This window comes from Dermacentor andersoni, chromosome 6 (assembly GCF_023375885.2).
Source record: "Dermacentor andersoni chromosome 6, qqDerAnde1_hic_scaffold, whole genome shotgun sequence".
NCBI lineage: Eukaryota > Metazoa > Arthropoda > Arachnida > Ixodida > Ixodidae > Dermacentor > Dermacentor andersoni.
Genome location: NC_092819.1, coordinates 107,197,313 through 107,221,371, shown reverse-complemented (window position 1 = coordinate 107,221,371; position 24,059 = coordinate 107,197,313). Strand labels below are relative to the sequence as shown.

The 24,059-nt window shown below is 47.1% G+C and overlaps 1 protein-coding gene across 1 annotated transcript; it reads left to right on the top strand.

The window, feature by feature from the left end:
* The first annotated feature begins 578 nt into the window (after positions 1 to 578).
* LOC126522324 (glutathione S-transferase B-like) lies at positions 579 to 23,806 on the top strand. Its single transcript, XM_050171051.3, has 4 exons — positions 579 to 785; positions 14,287 to 14,500; positions 18,517 to 18,708; positions 23,465 to 23,806. The coding sequence occupies exons 1-4, from the start codon at positions 688 to 690 to the stop codon at positions 23,654 to 23,656; spliced, it is 696 nt and encodes a 231-aa protein (XP_050027008.1). The 5' UTR covers positions 579 to 687; the 3' UTR covers positions 23,657 to 23,806.
* The last annotated feature ends 253 nt before the right edge of the window (positions 23,807 to 24,059 follow it).

The window sequence follows — 24,059 nt, the reverse complement described above, 5'->3', positions numbered from 1 at the left end:
ACTAATGTATGTCTGGTATGCGTATTGATGCATCACTTACTTATTTGTTATTCATTCTCTCAACTTTACTATATCCACAGTCCGCAGGACCTGTGTTCATTGAATGAGATGTGGCTTACAGGCGGGCCGTTGCTGGAGCTAGTGCTCTGTGTCTTCTGCGTTTTATTTTGCTTATCTTCTTTGGTGGCAGTTCACACCGACACCCACGAGGAGATCGATGAATCCTGCAAACTGTCCAATGCAAGCAAAAAGACACACTCGGCGCAAGTAGGCCAGCGCTTATCACCCGCGTGTACCTTCCGACATGCCTGCTGCTAACACCTCGAAGAACGCGCACTCGGCGTCCGTCACTGCGCACGACGGTTGCGCAAAAGCGCGTACAAACGGCACTGGGGGCATCGTCTGCCCCACAAAGCTTCCCATTCAAAGCGCCGTTCGAGGCTCGGCCGCTCTGTCAAAACCAGTTATGCCGCGCTCCCTGTCGGCGACAGCCCGGAGACCCACCGCTGCGCAATCAGGGCGACCGCGCGTTGACGTGAGACCGCCTGGGGCCGCTTCGGTCGCCAATCGCGTGGTGCCAATAGGTGGCAGAGCGGGCGCATTCAAAGTCGTGGGAAGAAGCGCGGAGACGTCGACTAGCTGCTGGCGGGACTGGGCGTGTTCGTGTGTCAAGCTGTCAAGAGAGACATGGCAACCTTCGTGCTCGGCTACTGGGACATTCGAGGCCTCGGCCAGCCCATCCGCTATTTGCTGGCCCACGCCGGAGTCCCCTACGAGGACAAGAGGTATGCTGCTCCGACATCCTGGATTTGCCGCGGCAGCGCATGCCGGTTTCCCGCATCCTCCGGTTATTGCGTGCGCCATACATTGTGACGCTCTACACGAGCCCGTGCCAGAGCGGGACGACGTGCTTCCGTTGAGCAGAACTCTTCGCTCGAAAGTTTCCGTCGGCATGGCGATTGTAGGAGGCATTATATAGACAATTGCAAGCCACACCTTTGTTCTGTAAATTATTTCGGAGTTCTCTCCGCCATTCTGGCAGCATGTCATTGAGCGTCGAGGGCCCGTGCTACCATTATTTCATTGTTAATTAACAAGCCCTAGCTACCGGAAACCTGTCCAGCATCCTCCACTGACATACCTAAGCGTAGTACCTTAGTAAAGTTTATTTACGGACCTTCGTTGTGGCGTGTCGGAAGGCGCTGTTCAGCAGCGTCGTAAAGAATCCAGGTGCGCATACTTCTCTCGCACCTTCTCTGGCATAACTTCGGTCGGAAAGCGAGGGTAACATTTTCCAATTTTAATATACTCTATTTCAGCTCGTGTTTTCTGGTACATTTGCCACGCCCTCTGTAGCTGAAAAGCCTTTGGGTGCCTGTTACCCTCTGAACACCGACATCAGCGTAGCTCAATTAGAGGTGACGACTGAGCGGGATATTCCTTGAGCAGGCTCGCAATTTTTCGCATTGCCAGTTCTATACGTCGCAGGTTCGATACCCGGGCTATACGGCGTCAGCATCCTCGTTGGGGGCCGAATAAGAAAATGCTAATGTGCCCAGTTGTAGGCTCAATTGGTAAAGTTTATACGAAACCCGAGTATAAATGAGCGCTGCAACCTTTAGACCAGAATTCATCCGGATCCTTCCGCTGCTTACTCCCGCCTAGTCCAACTGCTACTTTGAGGCGATACACCCCATAACTAAAATCACAGCTCACTAAACTTTGCTCTCCATGAGTCAGTGACATCTGCTCCGAAGCGTTTAATAAGCTTTTATTGGAAGAAAAGTTAAAAGGGTGCCCTTCTAACGCCAAGGGGGAAGCGCATCGTTCCAGAGTTCGCCCTGTCGTAGAGCATGGCGCAATAGTGGGTATACTTTCCAAGATATTAAAACTTCAAATTTGGAGCGCATTCAGCAGCTCACCGCAGGCTTAATTTTATCAGATTATTCGTCTCATCGCCGAGTATTTTTGAGCCACGGCAGCTGCACCCGCTGGATATTCCCGCACAGCTGCTCGATTTAGTTTTACTTGATATACGTTTAAAAAACGGTTTATATCGGGAACTGTAATTTCCGTAAATCGGCACACACGTGGTACTACTACAACTGATCACTCCACTTTTTTGCTCGATGTATCGCCGACTGGGAATTTTTCCCCGTTGCTTCCCCAGTGTACTACTGTTGCTTTTAAATATTGCCTAATACCACCATAATTCTCTGCTGCTCGGGCAGCACTTACTGCCTGAAGTATGTCAAAATATAATAAAAGAAACCCATACATATGACATGGGTCCTGGATTTATCTTCCGGGAAAGCGCAGAAAGGTCAGTCAGTAACATTCGTAGCTTCAATGCCAGCTTTCCCCGAACTCTACTCCCGAGCTGCACGTTGGGCATCTTACTGGTTGGAAAAAAACAGATTGGACAGCCATATTGTTTTTGTTATTTAGGTTTCTTGAAAATGCGCATTGCAATGCGTTGCTCACAAGCATAAGCTACAGCTAATATGGAGAGCTTACGTAAGCTTCCGCAATATTTCAGTTATTATACGAGAATGATTGCCGGCCAATCAACGCAGCTGAGCCTCACTCGTTATGCAGCTTCGCAAAATTATTTGCTAGCGAAAAATAAAAACCTTTATCTGGCATACTTCCTGTGAAAATTTTTACCCTCGGAAGGCTGCAGTGTGGCGTTTTTCAAGAATGCCAGCAAACTTGAAGAAAAATGGAGAGGCAGACATAGACAAAGCGACATGTGAAGGCGACAGGAAGGAAGCGGAAGCCAGCTTACCGACTCCTTGACTTTTCCGTGTCAGCGTCTGCACGCCGTATACTTTCTGTCAGGATCAATCGTTACAAACTAGCTCAATTTTCTGTGGTTCTGTATCGATTCGGTTGTAATCGGTTACATGTTGTGTAATAACGGCACTTTTATTAAACTCTACCTTATGCCCGCACTCGCCGGGCGATATAGGGGCCTTTTTGTGGGTCATAATGCGTCGTGCATTCAATTATCCATACTGGCGGGTTCAACATAAATGTGACTGCGTTAAAACTTTCTATGAACTGCGCTCCCATAGCAGGCAAACACGTTGGTGTCATTTGTCTTGCTGTTGGCAGCTGTATGTTCTGTTTTAGTGCCGCTTCCACTATGCAGCGAGATAGCGCTTCTCCAATGGATTTCTTCGCTTCCAGGTTGCTTGCGCTTAAAGCATCATACTGAGGAAATCACTTTTAAATATTGTCATTCTTTCATTATCTGCAGGCTTTGACGAGGCACTTTTGGGATATGGATCATGACCGAAGGTTAGGACAAGTAGTAAAGAAAGCCTGCCGCAATACCAAGTGTTGTGACTTTTATTTGCTCACATACCTACAGCGCCCAATGTCGGGCATTGAGTAGGGAGGAATGTTACTTTACATATGTACATATACAGATGCTTGATAATACAAAAGAATTCATCTGATACATGATACAACACCATATTAAACACAGTAACTACTACAACATTGTGCCTGTGGTTAAGAAATCGGAAAGGAATACCATGTAATACAGAATACAACACAATACTAATAAATAGTGATTAAGGCAACGTTACACTTCGGGTTAATATTAAAAACCCTGGACAGAAAAAGGTCACTCTTACACTAAGGAAAAACAAGTTTTGTACTAAACATTCAAATGCCGCGAAAACATCCGCTCAGCACTTGAGCGGAGCGGAAGCGCGAATGCGCATGCGCCCTCCGCTTAGCCGCGAGCGGGCTAGCGGAGTGACAAACACGGTCCGCTTACAAAGTCGCCTAAGCGGAGCGTGCTGTGCAGCGCGTTGGCTCGCGTTGACGTCAGATATATATGATGGGATGCAAAAGCAAGCTCGCTGGCTATCACGTGTTGTTCCCCAGGAGGGCGCCTTATTTTCCACTGGATAGAATGAACCGGTGGCACACTACAACCGCACGTCTAGATACCTCATGGACAAATAAGTTATATTTATTTGTTTTACTTTGTAAAAGTGATCAATGGGTGTTCTTTTTTTTTCTTTCATTACCCTGAATATGGCCAGAGTGCGCTGCAACTAAGAAAAGTCCGCTTCGCTACGCTAGACGTGTAACTAAAACGTGAAAATCGCGCGCCGCTCCGCTGTCTGTTTATTAGACAGTTTTAGCAGAGCGTTTGCTTGCGCTCCGCTCCGCACACGTTTCACGCGCACCGGTGGCTGCCCAGAATGCATTGATTTCGCTTATCTAACAAGAGCGTCTTCCAGAGATGCCACTGACGTGCTCTCAGCTTGGCGGTAAAACGATTACGAAAGCAACTACACGCTCCCTGACGCACCCCTAAATCAGGTTCCTAGCGGAACGTGGTCAGCGTCCCACGTTCCGCTGCCGCTATGTGTGCTGTTCGCACGCGCGTCAGTGTTCCCAGTAGCGTTTTGCTGAGCGGCTGCGTGCCAATTGTTGTGATAGGCCGGTCTGGGCGGAGCGGACCGTAAACGCTCTGCTAAAACTCTCTATTGGCGCAACTCCGAGCGGAGCGGACCGTAAAGACGCTCAACTAAAACACTCTATTGTCGTTCGGCAGTTTATTCCGGTCGCGTAGTCTTCAGAAAGAATCAATGCTTATATAGATTGATACGGCATTAGTAGTCTTGTGCTTTTAGCCGATGATTTGTTCTGGATGATATGCAACTGGAGTTCCTCATGTACAGATGTACAGGTCCCTGCACAAACCAATCTTAACTGTGTAAATGGTGAAGAAAAGTTTTAGTCAATACTTACGTGTTTTTGAGGAGTGGCCATACCAAATTAACACGTATTCATGATGAGCTCCGAGTGAAATCATAGTTGGCGGTAACGAACAGCGCTGCGCGTTTTGGATTCGTTCCAGTTGATTAATTAATGTTTGTTTCTGGGTCCCGGGCAGAGCAACCGTACTCGAAATGGGACGAATGTTTGTTAAAGTGCTTCCTTTACCTTATAGGGTGGCTCTCCAGAAATTGCGTTATACAAAACTTAACACACGAATTCCCTCCCTTGCCACACTCTCTATATGGTCATTCCGAAACATTATTTTTAAAAACCACGCCTATAAGTACTTATAACTGCTTACCTCAATCAATTATTCAGTGTCAAGTTATTTGCGACAAGCAGGGCACCCTCTTGTTAATCAAGCGAACGACAACGCATTTGGCAGAGCTTAATTTCATGCTCCACCTGTCGCACCACGTGGTCAGTGTCAGGTAACATTGTAAGATACTTGAGTCGGCAGGGGACGTAATGGGGTGGTATATGCAAATATCATTTGCATACAGGCGTTTGGGACTGGTAGGATGCTTCCCTATGTCGTTTATTAATATCAGAAATGACGGGGGTGTCGTCACCATAATTTACGTCATGTATAGTAGCAAGGACAGCTACTTCACTGTTCCTTTTACTTTTGACATCCAAAGATATTTCTGATTATATTTTCGTTTGTCACCTAACGTGCTCAGAAATGTAGCCTCTGCTTGTCTCATTTCTTTGTTTATTGATGTGCGTAAATCTTGCCTCTTCACATACACGTCGGAATCCGGGCATGCGCAACGTTTGCGATATAATGGGTGCGTTTTGTTAATATTTGATCGAACGTGGCGGTTCATCCATCGCTTATCAATGTCGTGGGGAAGATGCGATGCGTGAGGGGACGTGGATTTGAACCAATGACAATGGTTTAACTTTAAACAAACGTCAGACAGAATTTACGTCAATCTTTGAGGTGCGCGGTCGAAATTCTGGTAGAAATTTAGCGGTCAAGTTCCAGAGATAGGCACAAGTAATCTGCTTTATTATCAAACACCCTCCGTGGCGGTCGGCTTTTTCGGCGCATAGCAGTATACGTTAATTATCCATTAACGACTTCATGGTCGCTTGTTCCAGGAATTGCGGTAACGCTGCACACAAGATCTCAATCGTTACAGAGAAGCGGATCTAGTACGCTTTCCTTAGCTGATTCTAACCTTGTAGGCACGGGAACGAGGAATCCGGTTTTATCAGCTCGCAAAATTTAGTGGAGATAAGAAACTAATTTTTTGGTTGAAAATTTCAACATTTAGTATGGGGGAAGCTAGTTGCCATCAAGAATAAATGTCGTGTTTAACGAAAGCAGTGCGTCATTCAATTCAAAGAAACGCTCCGGTGACCTGCAGTTTGGAGGCCTGCAAGATGATCCAATTGCTACAAAGTGGCCGTTTGCTAGCATCACTTTACACCGGGCCGTTTCAGGAAAGGTTGCTTTTCACGTTGATTTGAGTGCTGCTCACACTGCTATGGATCAAAACAAAAACACCACCACCGTAGCTATTGCGGTCTTTTATGTACACATTGTAGTCTGACGGAAATATTTCGCCGTTGTAGACTGAGGTATCTAATCATGATTCTGTACGAATCCCTACATGAGGCTTTGACAATACCAAAAGGGATTCAAACTAATGTTCCTTTTTAAATATTTTTTACACTTCGACAGTTCGCAACAATGAGATTAAGCTTATGTGCTGTCTTCTGAGATATCGGGAACTGTGATGGCTATCCGTCTCTTCTATGTCATTAATACCAGCATTATACTTGTAGTTTTTTTTTTTTGCCTATTAAGATTATTGAAGATAACTTTGAAGTCACCGCCACGTGATTCAGCGATATGAAACAACTTCTTTCGCTCAAGGCGAACCTTTATTTTTATTTCTCTTACAAAAACTTGCACCCCTTTTGGGGCATATATTGTCCCAGAAAATAACCCATCTGACGTGCCTTTCTTTTAACACTGTTCCCTGTAGGCAAGTGCCACGAACGGCACGCTCATATCAGTGTGATATATAGCGTCGTCAAAAGAAAGTAGAGGTTGCGCAGCATCCAGGAAAGTCACGCACTCTAGGCGACTATTGTTTGGCAAGATGAACCCCAAAGAATGTAAAATATTTTCGACATCTTTCGAAATTAACGAATGTTTCCGTCTATCGAATATACCTGCAAGGTCCTTCTACCTTCAGCCGTTGCAACGACGCGAGCTTTCTTTTTATTTAACTCGTATTGTCGCTCTGTCTCCAGCACGACCATTTGATGGTGAGTTTAATTACTTATAACTATTACGTTTCACATTCACAAACAATTGCATTTCATCGATGCTAGAACAAGTGATAACGTGTAAGAACATGTTATTTTGTTCTTTAAATAATGTTCTGCAACAAAATTGTGACATGTAATTATTCGGGCTATTGCAGAGATCACAAACAAAAAACATTTGTAAGCTTTATCTCATCTTATTTAAGGGTGACGGCTCTTTTCCTAGCTTCGCCTGCTCTCTGCCTTTACAAAAAGCGCATTGCCACGATCCTAGGATGGCGTCTGAACAACGCTGGGAACACGTTTGAAGGCACGCCCCCTCGCGTCGTCGATCACGCCCAGGTAAAAAGCGTCGCCTTTTTTTGCCGCAGTTGTGCAACCACTAAGATCAAGTGCATTGCCGCCGCAACTCGGGTAGTGTCGTGTACACTGGTTGACTCGCCGACTGCGGACCGTTCTCTTCGTCGCGCTTTGTGACGTTCTTTAGGGATCCAAGTGCAGACAACGCTGATATAGCCTTCATGGAAGGGCACTCCACCTCTGCGCAAACAAGTAAACGGCGCCCTTCGAGCCCAGCAGTTGCTTTATCTAAGGTGTGCGTGGTAGGAGTCGGAGAGTGTGCTTCAAATTGGGAAGGGGCGTTGCACGTACAGCGACACGGCTTGCGGACGTACGAGTACAAGAGATAAGACCGGCCTCACTACACGGCAAAAAAATTTAACGCATGCATCAGCTGACAGATAACTGGCTCATAATTTGTGCCCCTAACATAGCAATCGTCATACTGCTTATCGGGCGCATAAGTCTTCTCCTATCGCGTTTTTGATCACGCGATGCTTGGGCAGAATATAGATTTTCTCAATGCGACATTTCGGCTTGGACAGTTAGGTAATAACATGTTAAATAAGAATATTGTAACAGTAGGAGCCCGGCAAGCATACAGCTTGCAAACATTACAACCGCCATTTCGGAGATTGTTGTTTATTCTAGTAATCCCTTCTGACCACTAGCATGCGATTCTGTTCAAATACACGAGACGTTACAGGCACCTTTGCCGGCGCAGAAAAGCTTACAATGGCCTTCGTCTTGCATTCCTAATAATTGTGGTTTGCTGGATGTGACGTAACATAACCAAGCGGTACTCCAAGAAATGCTCGGGCGGAGAAGTTCCTGCCCTCGATTACCGGGCTAGACTCGCTTGTATCAACAGTCACCCACTGCGAAATCTGTTCAAAATCACTATTAGCACTCTAGTGATACGGCATGACTGGGCGTGTTTTTTACGCGTGCTTACAAATTCGGTGGTTGGTAGCGGACAGAAATTGCGAGGCGCTTCTCGCAGCACTTGGTCGCGTCCTTGCAGCCGCACGTGCAGTCATGGCAGTGCGCCTGTACGTGTATCGAAGTGCCGGCGTATATTCGTATATCGTTTCATGGTCGAGGCTGCGCGGCTCGCGAGAAGAAACGCAATACGCCCTACAGGCGAGCGAGATCACATGCTAACCAGAAAGGATACTGCCCGCGTAGTCGGGTTACTGCTCTCCGTGCAGATCCGATGCCGCAGCGTCTTCGCGCGTCCCCTGCAGAAGCTGTTGGCTCTGGCTTTGTCTGGCAACCAGACGCCAAGCGCATCTACGACGCTTCAGCCGCATCAGCAAATTACGCTTCAATTTCAAATCTCAGTTTACCGTGAAGCTCGGTAAGCCGAATAAACGTGATGATGAAATTCAGGTGCCGACTACATTATAGGTTTTTGCCCTAGCTTACTGCAACTTCGTGTACGTTGGCAGTACCTACTCAAGCGTAGTTCATTGTTTATTGCTAAAAGACTACACTGCGTCGCAGGATAACCAGGCTTAACCTAGCAAGCTTTTATTACGTTTTCTGTGCCAAAACGGGTCAAATGTGTGAAAATACATAGAAGTACATGACGTCCCAGGGACGTGCAGACTATGTGGTTTCGGAGCTCAGTTTACTAAAGAGGAAGTTCTACCTGCAGCTTCAAAGAATAAATATGTTTCAAGTTAACAAATTCGTTTTCAGACCATTTGAGCATCGCAAACTGGTTCACTGCTGGCCACTGCTATCTCTCTAAACACGAGTAATTTTGGCCTGACATTTAAAGTGGCCCAGTTGATCCGCAAGTGAACACTGTCCAGAACAAGAAGGCTTATTTCGTATAGTTGCAATATTTTAGACGTTAGTGGTAACAAATTAAAACATACCACCTGCTTCAATTCGCAAGTGCCAATTAAAATTTAGAGACGGCAAATTGCAGAGTTTTGTTTCCAGCTACTTACTCATTACAGCTCTGGCAGACATTAAGCAAAACTAATATAATCGCTGCTCGGCGAATTACTGAACGTTGAATTATTTGTAGTTACTGTGTCTGATTACTTTGACTCTTTAACTAACGCGACCGTTGCAGAATTGAAACCTGTGAGTGATCAAATCTGGAAGACTCGGTAGGAAAACTGAATTTAACTTCCGGTACTCGGTATTCGTGCATGCTTGTCGCCCGAGACAAGGATATTTGTCATGCGGAATACAGATTGTGCACTTAAAATCGCCTGTAGATGGGGAGGGACCCATTTCGGGCGCCTTGTCTGTTGCGGTTCCGTGTGATGTTGAACCAGAAAGATGTTGGCAATATTATAGTGCCTAGAATCACTCAAATGTTATGTTTCGATGAGGCTTCACATATATTGTGACTACCGAGTAGGATGCCACCGTCCAGTTGGTTAACATGAGCTTTATTTCAACAATAACATGGAGTGCGGAGAAGAGAGAACCAAACACAGGGCACCCAAGCCCAATGATACGTTACGCTCTGAACCAAATCCCCTGTTAGCGAAGAAAGTTTTGGACGAAAACAAAATTACTGCTTCCGGATTTCTAGCACGCCTAAATGTGCGCTAGCTATGCATTTTTTTTCTTTTTTAGTGTTTTTCAGATATGATATTCAAGTCCATCGCCTCCTTTTCGGTACCCAGGCTACCCATTTTGTCGCATTTAAGAAACAAAATTAATTCGTGTTAAGTCGGAAGCAGCCACATCACGTTTTCCAAACGCTTTACCCATATCTGTATTCTGTCCGATGATTAACCAGACTCGGCTATACATCAGCGAAATATGTGAAGCCTTGCGGTGTTCAAGGTCGGCGCAGATTCCTTGCGCGCGTTTTGAACGTTTACGTTGTTTACTGCTCTCAGTCGAATCGAACTATGCAAACTCGCAAGTTCGATTTTCTTTTTTTCTTAGTTCGACGTCGCAAGTCGGCGCCCTGTCTCTCCTGTATTTCTTTTCGTATTGCGCAATTTCGCGCTGTAGTTTCAAGTAGGATAAGGCACTGTCATTAGAACGCCTCTTTATTTTGCTACAAACGTGGTGTACTTCTTATTGTGCACATTCACGAGCACAGCAGCGTTTTACTTCTCTGCCCGCAACGCTTTCTTCCTGCGCACTCATCATCATCATCATCATCAACAGCCTGGTTACGCCCACTTCAGGGCAAAGGCCTCTCCCATACTTCTTCAACAACCCCGGTCATGTACTAATTGTGGCCATGTCGTCCCTGCAAACTTCTTAATCTCATCCGCCCACCTAACTTTCTGCCGCCCCCAGCTACGCTTCCGTTCCCTTGGAATCCAGTCCGTAACTCTTAATGACCATCGGTTATCTTCCCTCCTCATTACATGTCCTGCCCATGCCCATTTCTTTTTCTTGATTTCAACTAAGATGTCATTAACTCGCGTTTGTTCCCTCACCCAATCTGCTCTTATCCCTGAACGTTACACCTATCATTCTTCTTTCCATAGCTCGTTGCGTCGTCCTCAATTTGAGTAGAACCCTTTTCGTAAGCCTCCAGGTTTCTGCCCCGTAGGTGAGTACTGGCAAGATATAGCTATTATACACTTTTCTCTTGAGGGATAATGGCAACCTGCTGTTCATGATCTGAGAATGCCTGCCAAACGCACCCCAGCCCATTCTTATTCTTCTGATTATTTCCGTCTCATGATCCGGATCCGCCGTCACTACCTGCCCTAAGTAGATGTATTCCCTTACCACTTCCAGTGCCTCGCTACCTATTGTAACTTGCTTTTCGCTTCCGAGACTGTTAAACATTAGTTTTCTGCAGATTAATTTTTAGACCAACTCTTCTGCTTTGCCTCTCCAGGTCAGTGAGCATGCATTGCAATTGGTCCCCTGAGTTACTAAGCAAGGCAATATCATCAGCGAATCGCAAGTTACTAAGGTATTCTCCATCAACTTTTATCCCAAATTCTTCCCAATCCAGGTCTCTGAATACCTCCTGTAGACACGCTGTGAATAGCATTGGAGAGATCGTATCTCCCTGCCTGACACCTTTCTTTATTGGTATTTTGTTGTTTTCTTTATGGAGGAGTACGGTGGCTGTGGAGCCGCTATAGATATCTTTCAGTATTTTTACATACGTCTCGTCTACACCCTGATTCCGTAATGCCCCCATAACTGCTGAGGTTTCGACAGAATCAAACGATTTCTCGTAATCAATGAAAGCTATATATAAGGGTTGGTTATATTCCGCACATTTCTCTATCACCAGATTGATAGTGTGAATATGGTCTATTGTTGAGTACCCTTTACGGAATCCTGCCTGGTCCTTTGCTTGACAGAAGTCTAAGGTGTTCCAGATTCTATTTGCGATTACCTTAGTAAATAGTTTGTAAGCAACTGACAGTAAGCTAATCGGTCTATAATTTTTCAAGTCATTGGCGTCCCCTTTCTTATGGATTAGGATTATGTTAGCGTTCTTCTCCTTACGAGACATGCAAGGTGAAGAAAACATGCATACATTGCATGTTTTTTTCTCCTTGAGAAAACATGCAATACCGCATGTTTTCTCAGAGCAGTATTGTCCACCCAAACCTAGCTCAAAACTACAAAGCAAACATATGACTTCTCGTAAAGAAATTAACTTTGGTTTAAATTGGAGTGTAGAAAACAATCACGAAAAAGGAAATAAAAGTGAACAGAAAGATGGCTTGTCGCCGGTGGGAGCCGAACTCGCAACCTTTGCATTACACGTGCGTTGCACTAGCAGTTGTGCGACGGCGACGGCTATGAATTCGTCCACTATCTTGGGTATTTGTTTTACTAGATCTAACCCCAGGAGTGTTAAGCCAGCACCACTCAGTCAAGGTGCGCTCCGAGTGTTGAACAGAGTCGTGCAGCTTCGAAGCTTTAGTAAATTGCAAAGGTCTTTCTAAGAAGTTTTGGTTCTGAGGGCCCGCCTCTACCAACGTGACAAGTTCGTTTCTTGAAACCGTTACACATTGGGCATTTCCACAGAATTTATTCCTTGATGGCGTTTTTCGTTCATCAATTATAACATATGCCTCAAATCTAGCCAAGAAACCGAGATGCTCAGAAACAGCTAAAAGTTGTCGCGGTCAGATTTGCGTAGTCGAACTGTTTAATTTATTAGTGTGGCCAAAGAGCCTACAAGCCTGTTAATTTAACTCGGAATGAGAGGGGGAAAGACGACACTGTCCTTTACTGGTCAACTATCAGGTCTGTTTCACGCTTAATTTTTTTTACTAACTTTTTCTTCATATTGATAAGTAATTACAAGCCATCGAACTGGAACCCCGGTGCTACCATTAGCAGCGCTAGCTGCTGCCCCAACGATCTTTTGCAACTACTTGTTCCTTTGTCTCCTTTTGTGACTTGCTCTTGTGAGTAGCTGGTTACGGTAACCTTTGGCGGTTTTGGTAACCTTTGGTCGGACACAGCTGCTGCCCTTAACGGCAATGTCAAGGTTTGCTTTATTTTGCTCTGCGAAATATTCAATGCGAAGCCTTCTGGTCCCCGTTTTACCTGAATCTAGGCGCCAGCGAGTAGATTCAGTCCCAAAGTCCAGCAGCTGTCGCCGCTGGTTAAGCCCGCTCCACCAGCAGTAGCTAGTCTCGCAAGCTTGATCTGGATAGTGCTGCTCCCACTGGTCTAGTGTAGGTTAGGGATTGGTGCTAGGTTGAGAGTGTTGGGGAATCCCCAGGGCTGCATGGTGTAAGAAAGCGTATTCATTGCACAGTAGGTATATATACGGGCATAAATCCCCACTCTTCGCCCATTCTCCGTAATGGTTATTTGCCACTGCGACAGAAGCGATATAAAATGCTGAAATGTACTCTGCACACGTGTGTCGTACTTCCACATGCGCATACCTCTCGTCAATTTCTTTCGTTCACAAACACTGCACATCGCCGCCTTTCTCGTGACATCGCTGTGCCGACGTGAATTTGCGTGATGTGCTGTTTGCATTTCAGCATAACTTCTGGACGGTGTAGCACGTAAATATCGAGTGAGATTAAAGTTGGGACCTGTGCGATGCATTAGGCATAAAGATTGAGTGAGGTTGCCTTGTTGCATGTGACGGCAATCTACACAGTTCCATGTTTAGCATTTTGTTGTGTGGCATTTAATTAAGACTGAATAACGCTTCGCTTTCTAGCTTTATAGTTTCGAATATGTCTTGAATCTTTCTTTGTTTTTAACGTAACTTCAAATAATGCATGCATATAGAAGAGCTATGAATTGAGCTAGTTGGTGTCTACGTATTTTCCTTGCGCTAAGTACTGTAACACGCATCGAGGACGAAGCGGACACGAGGTGCGCTCCCCTGTCACCTCGTGTCCGTTCGTCAGTTCGTCTTTATTTCGTCCCGGTTACTTCTTACGGCAGTTGGCGCAAGAAAAATTAATGCAGGTATAGTTAGCGTACCCTTGAAGTTTACTTATGTATTGTTTCACTACTTGAACCGAACGCATGCATTCGCCTTCGTTATTATTCCCTTCGAAGCGGATGTTTGTGTCCCTATGTATAAACGGGTTTACATTGACAATGAATGTGCTCCTCACAATATCGAACATAGAACGTGACATTACGTTCACGAGGACATCGCGTTAGATTGCATATGCTTCCACTGCACTAGAATATGGCTGCTTTAAATGTTTTTCGAGTAGTACAGGGGGCTTTGAAGAAAAGAACCATGTCGGGCTTAACCGTAACTGCGGATGTTGTGATATTGATCTAGTTTAGGGACGCGGGGAAAAGATGTGTGCAAGAACACGTCGATAGTTGTAGGAGCCCAACAGACTTGCATGTAAAGAAAATCGGGGAAACCATCCTAAGCATTTTCGCACCGTAATGCAGGTATGGCTTCGGCGACGGCCCGGAACCCAGCCGGGACGAGTGGCTGGCGGTGAAGTACAAGCTGGACCTGGACTTCCCCAACCTGCCGTACATCATCGATGGCGACGTGCGGATGACTCAAAGCCAGGCCATCCTGCGCTACCTGGGACGCAAGCACGGCCTAGCATCGAAGGACGAGGAAACAGTGCGCAGGGTTGAAATGCTCGAGCACCAGGTGATGTGTGGCAGGGCATAAACCACCGAGAAACGCTTTCTTGGTCAAACAGTATTCAAAGAGAAATATTCTTCGCCTTATACCTCGCACATTGAGATTCAGGATGTCGATCGAGCTTGTGTTAACAGGAACGGTGTACTCAAGGGCGGGCTACGACAGCGGTAGCTCAATTGTGCGATCCAAACACCTTAGCGCCGGTGGGACAGGATAGTCGGTTGTGGTGTACAGTTCCTGCAACAAAAGTCGGCAGCTCAGCGTGCCAGCGAGAACAGTCGAACTTGAACGCGCAGTCCCTGTGCGTATATTCCTACTGGTGTCTTGTCTTGAAGCGGAGAGCGGCTCTCACGGAGGCATGGGCGTTCGCTACCATGGTGTTTTTGGGAGGGTCATTCGTGTGGCCGTCATTGCATCCACGAGGCGCCGTTTGCGTCAAGGCGATGCCATGCGCATTCTGTTAATGCTGAGTGTTCACCAGCGATTGATCCCAGGCGCAGACGGGGAATATTCAATGGAGAGCCACTTTTTTTTTAAAGTGAAAACGCCACCGATGCACATTTGGCGGTTCTGAATCCGCGCTGTCCCCTGGGGCGGGCGGTGACCTTCGGGAACGATTGTTCCGAGCATGTTTTGTGAAAGACGACTGCTATGTTTATGACAAATGCGCAATTACTGGAAAATAAGAACATTTAAGTGGTAAGACATCGGCTGTTCAGTAATTAAGAAAGGTTACGAGGGAATATCAGACGTTTCGAGCATAAAGGTATAGAGGCCTGCGAATGTTCTATATTTCGAATACAAATAGTACTTTCACTTCGGTTCCTGCTCGAGTGGAATCTATTGTTCAAAATTAGCGACTATCCGTTTCTCCTTAAATAACGTAAGTATCGTTTATTGAACTTTCGGAGAAGAAAACACCAATACCAATACAACTGGGGACTATTCCGGATTCATTTGCGGAAAGACAACAGCAGTTCTTGCGCAGACACCAGTCGCTCAGAGGCCGCGCAAGGCAGACGCTTTATTTCCTGATTCAATAATGCCTCGTTTTTAGGTGGCCTACTTATTATTCTCGATTCGGTCCAAGTTATTATATAACAAGTCTCGGCCTGCTCGCAACAAATTAAAACAATGTGCGGTGTTGTGGTATCGTGTGTTTCTTCAACAAACGCAGCACTGTTCGCGGGTCTGATGTTGTGCTGTACTCGTGGGTCATCGCGGGCATTGCATTTATAGATCATGAAAGGAATACACAAGCTACTCAGTCAGCAGTACGCCCACTTGTGAACAACGTTACACACATTTATGATGTATGCCTTTTTGAAACCACTGCGCGGGACCTTAATATTTCACTTAGTTTAAATATAATCAAATATTGTGTGTTCCGTTCCAAACATGAAGGTCCTTTCTTTTCAATGTTGCTTTTCAGTATTTAATATATTTTGAGCAGTTCTAAACAATAGCTTAGCAATTTGTCATAGCCTATGGGTAGTTTTAGTACTCAGCCCGCAGTAGCATAAGAGCCGCCTCTTGCAAATGCACGGTTGCGACGGAGCCTTGCAGTGTATATTGCGTTAGGTATAACTAAACAGAACATAGATGTCGCATATGTAACGGACAAAAAGTAAGCAAATATTATTCAATGAGTGCTTTGGTCTGCGTTAATGCGTACATGTTTCTGGCTAAGAATATTATTTTGTCTGAGACTCCCCTGGAAAATACATTCCCACTGTATTTTTTCCATCAGAACATCTTGACAAATATTATGAATATCAATTAGCCACGTACGGATTGTTTTCTGCAACGTTCACTCAATCCGACATTAATGAATCCTCCTCCAACAGGCAGCCGCCTCCGGGAAAGCAGGCTGCTTTACGGACGCAGCCAAATATCCTGGTAGACGAGCCTATGTAGCAGCAGTGGTCAACAAAGATCGCACGATCATCAACGCGTGCGCGGTCCGTACTGATACTCCTGAGGTGGCCGAGCAGGCGGCCATCAGCCTTGCACTCCTAGAAGACGACAAAAGCTTGATATACTGCGACTCCAACAGGGCAATTCTGTCCTTCGGAACAGGGAGCATATCCCCGACCGTCGGCAGGATACTTGCTGCTCATCACCTCACCCCACACTACATCAATTGTTTCCCGGCACACATAGGACCAGTGTAGGGGCCGCTGTGTGACCTCAATGAGACGGCACATGAGGCCGCACGAGACCTAACTCACCGTGCGAGCCCGGACTCCCTCTCGGCAGGATGGGAGAGCGAGCGCGACCCGCTCGTCATTTACAACGATCTCGCCCCGCATTATAAATTACTCAAGAGAACCACGCCGCTACCGCACGAAGCACTCAATAAAGCACAAGAAGCCACGTACAGGCGGCTTCAGACGGGCACCTACCCATGCCCGGCCTTCCTGCACAAAATCTTTTCCGGACGCGCACCCTCACAATGCCTGTCGCTACTCTCAGGATATAGCTAGCCTTGCTCACATGCTTTGGGTCGCCCCCTGGCGCCGTAGGCCAGGACCACCAAGGAAGAATGGGACCGAGCTCTATGCTGCTCGGACCTTGAATCGCACCTCCGGGCTGTCTATCGGACCCGCGATGCGGCGGAGGGGCATGGCCTCTGTCCCGACGTGGGAGCGGCCCGCTGCGCACTAATCGCGCGCACCGACGGACCTCCATCCATCCATCCATCCATCCATTCAATTGTCCGCATTGTCCATAAAAAAGGGCGAGGCGAAGTGGATGCGATATATAGACAGCGTAGTTTGCAAATGCGCGAAATTGTGTAGGGTGTAGTTGACATTCGAGGCGACCAACTGAGCTATAGAGCGACAACACAGATAACGATGGAACAACTAAGCTTTAACTGCGGCGACGATGGCCACGTGATGGCGCCACATTAGCGTGCATCGTCTGTTCACCGATGACGCCACCGATACCATACATGGAAACAAAGCCCTGCTTGAGCGGAGGTCTGTCTGGCGGCTGCTGTGAACCGCGCCCACGCGTCACCCACACGCTGCCTCTCGCGAACTCGCGATTAGCCAGACAGTCACGTCACACTTCGCTTCGTTTACGACGTGCCGCACGAGACGGATTGTCTGCGCCAGCCAATATATCACGAAAGAAATATTCTTATAGAGCTGCGCTCAAATTTCACATTAGGGAGTCCCGTAATCGTCGGTGAATATATTAATATGGATGGATTGAGAACATAGGCATCTTTAACAACTACAGAAGGGAATAGGTTTGGACATGTCGGTTATTCATCGTAAGGAATGCAACATAGCGCCCACGCGTCACCTTGTCCTGTCTCAACTTGGCCCTCGTCCATACTGCGCTGTTACATGAATCTTTAACAACTACTCATGTACCATAACCCATATTGCTCAAGGACTGCCCTGATATGGTACACCAGTGCCTCCTGATATCGCTTCTATGCATTGCGTGACCCGCCCAAGTCTATTTCTCAATGTCAAATCATTCAATATAATCTTGAGATTAAGAGCAAGAACTGCAGTTGGACAGATTGTGTAACTCGTAGAGCAGATACCAGTTTCGCCAACATCGTAACAGTGTGCCCTAAGGGATACACGGCAGAAAGCAGTAGGCATTTAGGTGGTTGAATCCGGTCAAGAAATGTGTAACAAATAGATAGAACTGTTTTAAATACTCCAATGTGCACAACAAGGACGGAAAGGTACGACAGAGAAGCACTCCTCTCTGTCCTGCCCTTCCGTCCTACTCTGCTCTCGCGCTGTGCACGTGGATTACCAGCTAGCCCGTGGTTTCGGACCTTAAACACCAGCGAGATAACTGGAGACCTACAGAAGGCCTTCGGCCTCTAAGGGAAGAGGAGGCTAAAATGATGCATTAATGGGTTGGCTTTCCCTCCAGCTTTCTTCAATAGTTCATTTTAGATTTATTTCAGCACTTTACCAATGCAAAGGAAACGGTTATCCTGATTAAATTTTTATTTTTCACCCGCGTTGTCCTCCTCCGGATTGCAGGCCTCCGATATCTTGTGGGCTGCAGTGCGCGTCTGCTACAGTCCCGACTATACTGAGGAGAAGCGAGTCCAATTCCTGGTCGACATCGCGGACAAGCTGCGCCAGGTCGACACCTACCTGGCCAAGCACGGGCCATTCGGCGCAGGGAAGAGCGTCACATACGTCGACTTTCTCCTCTACGAGGCTCTCCAGGTACGTGGCTGCAAGATCAGCACCGATGTTTGAGTGACGATTTACACGGAAAGGAAACACATCTCATAATTCTGTTTTATCGAGGCGTTTCCTAGTGAATCGGATATAAATGACGGGGAAAGGAATACGGAAATCACCTGGAAAAGAACCATCCGCCTTGTTACCGTACGTTGGGAAAGGGGTAAAGGGAGATAATGGGGGGAGAAAGGCTAAGAAATTGACCCTCACCTAAAGCGCGAACACCAACGCGACGCAATGAACTGCAGGACGTGAGCGCTGTACGGCGACACGAGCCTCCTTGCTTAGAGTGCAGTCTGCTTTCTCCGCGGTGCAGGTGAAGATGCGATTGTAGCGACTCGCCCAACTAGCAATACGGTTCCTCGTAAGAAATAAAGCACATGCATGGGAGAAAGCATGGCAGTGTCAGTAGTTCCAATAGAGCATATGAGCTTAAGAAGCACATTAGCGCATTGATCGCCTTGTGGGGTGACGTCCGTGTAGGCTAGAACTACAAGATCGCCTGCTCTGAAAGTGGCCGTTCATCTATGCGAACCTGCACTATGACAAGCGACTTCCACTGTGTGTTTTATATAGCAATGAAAGCGATGGTCGCAGTAAACGTATCACCCTCATTTCTTTTGTGGCCGTTTTTATATTTTTTTACTTGTGCGTTCAATTTTTCCCACTCCCCACAGTAGTCGGTGCCTCTTCCATCAGGGTTACGAGGTTAAAGTGGTACAATCGATTTCATGATAGTCTGTTTCCTTCCGTAGTGTCCACGAACTAACTGATCACAGTACGACGTAGCTATGTAGGACTATTCACGAATGAACTTCAACAACAGGCCGCTTAGTAACGGATCCACTTGAATAATCTGCTTTCCTTGAGCAAGAAATGGTTGCATCGGCTAACAGCACAAAAGCGAAAGCAGAACTGATTCAGATTGTGATAAGCGGAAGCGAACGCGATAATGGGGGAACAATTGGTGCCGCCGACGAAAATTGCGTGACCTTAGTTGTGTTTTATCTATCTCCATGATGATGCTAATTTTTTTGGCATGCCCATCCTAGCGAATCCTCTAAAACCCTCCAGCTTGTTCCCACAGTATCGTTGGTGAAGGTGAGATCATGGGTCGTGTCGCTGCTGGCCCTGTTTCCTATTCTAGGAGGCGTACCTGGTCCAGTAATTAGTGTGTATTTGTGGCCGTCTATGGCTTCTAGGAGCTTAGTGCCCTTCCTGTTTGCTTTTGAGTCGCCCCGCGTGTTGTGCTTTGCGTTGAAATCCCCGGTTATAAATAGGCGATCGCAGTGTTTCAGCATTCCCTTAGGTTCTGGAACAATGACGCGAAGTCAGCCTTTTTCTCGCGGAGGGAACTGTATACGTTGCATACGACTTGTTTTGGTCTCCTCTTCTTGACAGACCATATCGTGATGAGATGTGGGATTTCCTCACCGGGGAGCACTGCCAGGGTTGTTGCCAAATCTTTGCTGACAAGCGCGGCCTCCCTGCGGTTGCTGGGGTCATACTTTATTTTATACTCCATAATTGGCTTCGGTTGCTCTCTCGCCTCTTGCATTCAGATAATGTCCGGGGGTACTAGCACCGCCTGTACGTATAGCAAGAAGGATGAGTACTTGATTTTAATGTACCTACAGTTCCAGGACCAGATCGTGATGCTTTCGCTTTCCATTTGAGTTTTACGGGCCATGATGGGATTTATACGGTATTGTGCTGTGTCGGCAGTTAGCATGCTACCGTCCTCTGCCTGAGAGCGTATTTTATTACTTTTCTGTTTACTCTTGGGTTTCTTGGTTAGGGACTCGTTAACGTATTTGTTTAATTCTTGGACTTCCACAAAAAGCTTGAAATTGTTGCTGTATTTGTTGTATTATTTGTTGTTGTCATTGTTGCAGTGCTTGTTGCGATTGGTCCTGGGTTACTAGATTGCTCTCAGACGGTGAGTGCGCCTGAGGCTGCTTTGGCGGTGTTTGGGAGGAGGGGCAGTTGTGTTTGTAGTGGTGGATGCCCAGTGAGCGTGCTTACCTGTGGTAATTGAGATTGTGGCGATCGCTCACGGGTCGCAGCCTGTGCCGATTCAAGCATGGTCACTCCTTCCGTTAAAGTTTCCATTTTGTGCTCGTAGTTGGATGGGCGCTGTTTTTGCTGCCTATTTTATTCAATGACCCTCTGGTATTCCGGATTTTGTACGAATCAGGAAGATCTCCCTGCACGTACCAGGGGTGTAACAACGCTAGTTCGAGAAGGAACGCCGTGCTACTAGCGTCACACTTCGATGCGTCGCGATAAGCCTATCGGAAAACCGTCGGCGTTCGACGTCTACTAATACGCTTATATGTAATTACATTGAATTTACTATCATTTCTGATAACGCCACTGTGTGCACCATGACGTAATATGTACACGGCTCCTCAGCAGGAAAGCTGTGTACGCGCGTAAGCCTCGTGCCAGCAGCGGAAGCCAGAGTGCTGCCCTGTTTCCTGCCCAGCCAAGTGAGCGGTGCGGGGTGTTTCCCATTGGCTTGACCATTTTTGCAGCCAAGCTCACTGCGCCTCTGTGAAGATCTTCGATCCTTCCACGTGCTGGCTGCGCGTGCGCCGTCGATTCCCGTACAGCGCGACGAAAAGAAGGTGCCACGAGTGTCTGTATAATAAATTTCGCTGTAGAAGCTGACAGTTCGGCCTTAAATCACCATGGATAGCTGAAGCAGTCTAATTTCTCCTCCATCCAGCGATCCCCACTACCGTTTTCTTGCGCTGAATGTCCTGATTCCCTTGCGAATTTCTTTATTTCATCACGCCATCTAGTTCCCTTTTGTCCCAGAAATCGTTTCCTTTCTTTTGGCACCCATTGCGGAACTCCGGCAGGCAACTGCCATTCTGCCCTTACACGGCCTGCTCTCCTCAGTCTTCCTCTTTGCCAGAAGAATATCTGCTTGCTCCTTAAGAGGTCCCTGAAACTGTTCGGACAGATTAAGTAGACGCGTTGGGTGCAGCTACAGTAAATCGCTCGCACCGCAATCTATGTGAAGCTACATAAATCATTCGCACCACAGTCTATGTGAAGCGTCTAGTACAGTATAAAGAGAGCTACGGACGATTTCAAGTTACCGTCCTCCATAGCCATGCATTTTCTCGACTCACTCGCCGTGTGAGCGGGCCTAAGCTCCGCCTCCACTGGTTCTCCATCATAATGGGATGTCTTGTCGTCTATTTCCGGTTGTCCTGGAGCCATTGCGCGAAGCCTCTCCAACCTCTCCGCCAGCCGCCTGGTAGTTGATCCCAAGCAAGAGTTATTGAAGCAGCGTGCGTTGCGAGCATTTTGTCGCAGTGCCGAGCGTATCCGTTATTTCGGTAACCACAGGTGACCTCGGCGTTTTGACGGATGGGTGGAAGTGTAAACTAATGTTGAGGAAGGCCCTTTAGCATAGGCGTACATGGACGGCCTCATCGCTCTGCACCGCCCGCGGCGCAGAGCTTAACCTCTCAAACAAAGAGCTAATATTGTTTTAACCAAGTGTCCATCATTGTAAACGTCTACAAAAAAGGTGCTCATGATTACGCTGCTTCCAAAAATTTACACAATCAGCAAAGTAGAATACACTACGTTACTCCTGCATTAGTTCTGTGTTGAGCTGTGTGCCATCAGGTGGCTGCATCGTGCAGACCGTTCGCGCTTGCGCTCATGCCTTGAAACGTGATCGCTGCAAATGCGCAAATCCTGCCGCCGATCGGATGCGGACAGTCCGATGCGCTGCAGCCACTCAGCTCGTCTGCAGCGTTGCAGAGGGACACAGTGTCGCAGCTTGACATATTGCCTGTCGCTACATGTGCAGCCCACAAACTAACAAGGGCCAACCATTGTGCTCGCTTAAAGAAAGGTTGAGACACACTGCCTGACCCCGGAGCTCTCAAGGATGACGTTGTAACAGACTACGCTTGCTGTGCCGGAAGTCTTGAGTGTAGCGATAAGTTGTCCTTGTGCGTTCCCTGTCTATTACTTTCGTCTTTATAGAAACAAACTAACATTCCAACTAATTCGACCAACATTGGGTCTCCATAAAGTTGGAAAAAGTATCGATGAGACGCCCTGGGCAGGCAATCGGGTAGCTCGCTCTAGTGGCGTCATCTGGTGAAGTCGCGTCGCCTGGTCAGGGGCGGCTGAAATCTCAGCCGAGTGGCGTGCTGAAATCGTTAACAATGTAGTCACGTGCAATATGACCTGCAACACCGGTGACCATGGTCGAAGGGGCTCCAAGACATTACAGCTGCACAGACACAGGGTATGTTCCAGGCTTAAACACAGCTTCAAGTATTGGTACTTATTAAACCGCTATTTCGCATGTCAGAACCACTACGCAGCCCTGGAGCCCCTTCGACCACGAACCAGGCTGTTGGAAGTCATATTGCACAGAAATGTGCATTTTTAAAACCTTATAATAAATTGCACGCCTTACGCGGAGCACTTCGATGCGTCAGTGATCAGACGGACCTACCCTAACGACTCGGTGCGTTTGTAGAAAATCGTTGCAGGCTCCCGTTAAACTACACCGTGGTCTCCCTCTCTAAGTTACGTCTGCCTCTTCTTCCATGACGGTGCTGCTGTCATATATTGAGCTTCATTGCTATCCTTCAAGTTTCTGCCCCGTAGATTAGTACAGGCAGAATATAATGATCATGTACAATTGTTTTTAGTGTGCGGCTGTGTCAGGCAGGCATTGTCACTGCTTTTCTTGCAGGTGGTCAAGACCATGGGCCCAAGCACCTTCCGCAAGGGCTTCCCTGCCCTCGAGGAGTACTGTCAGCGCGTCGCTGCTCTGCCGGGACTCAAGGAGTACCTGGCGTCTGACCGCTTCAAGTCCTGGCCCTTCTGGAGTCCCTACGCCAAGGCTCTTGCGGCGCAGAACAAGCCTCCCGCCGACGACTGCTGAGCGATTCAGTCGAGCGATCGGATGTCATTTCTTTCTTTCTCTCTTTCCTTTTTTTTTTTTTCTGGCTGCGGGCTGCCTTCTTTGAATTGTGATGCTCTGCCTTTTGCGTTTGCTGTTTAAAATAAAGCATTCGTGCTTTTCTCAACCTGGCATCGCGAATTACTGAACAGGCTGTGATGTAATTGACTTTGTGCCTCCACTTTCTTGCTGACGGTCGCCCCAACCGTAACGACTTTGTCCGATCATGGCTTACTCGGGGTTACTCTGGCTCAAACGTTTGAATCGAGAAGAGCTGTTTCTCCACGAGCAACCCGTGAAATCTCTGCATTGAGGCTTCATTCTGGTATGCTCCATTTGGTTATACGGACAGCCCACTATAAGAACATTTTTCAGGTAGTTCTCT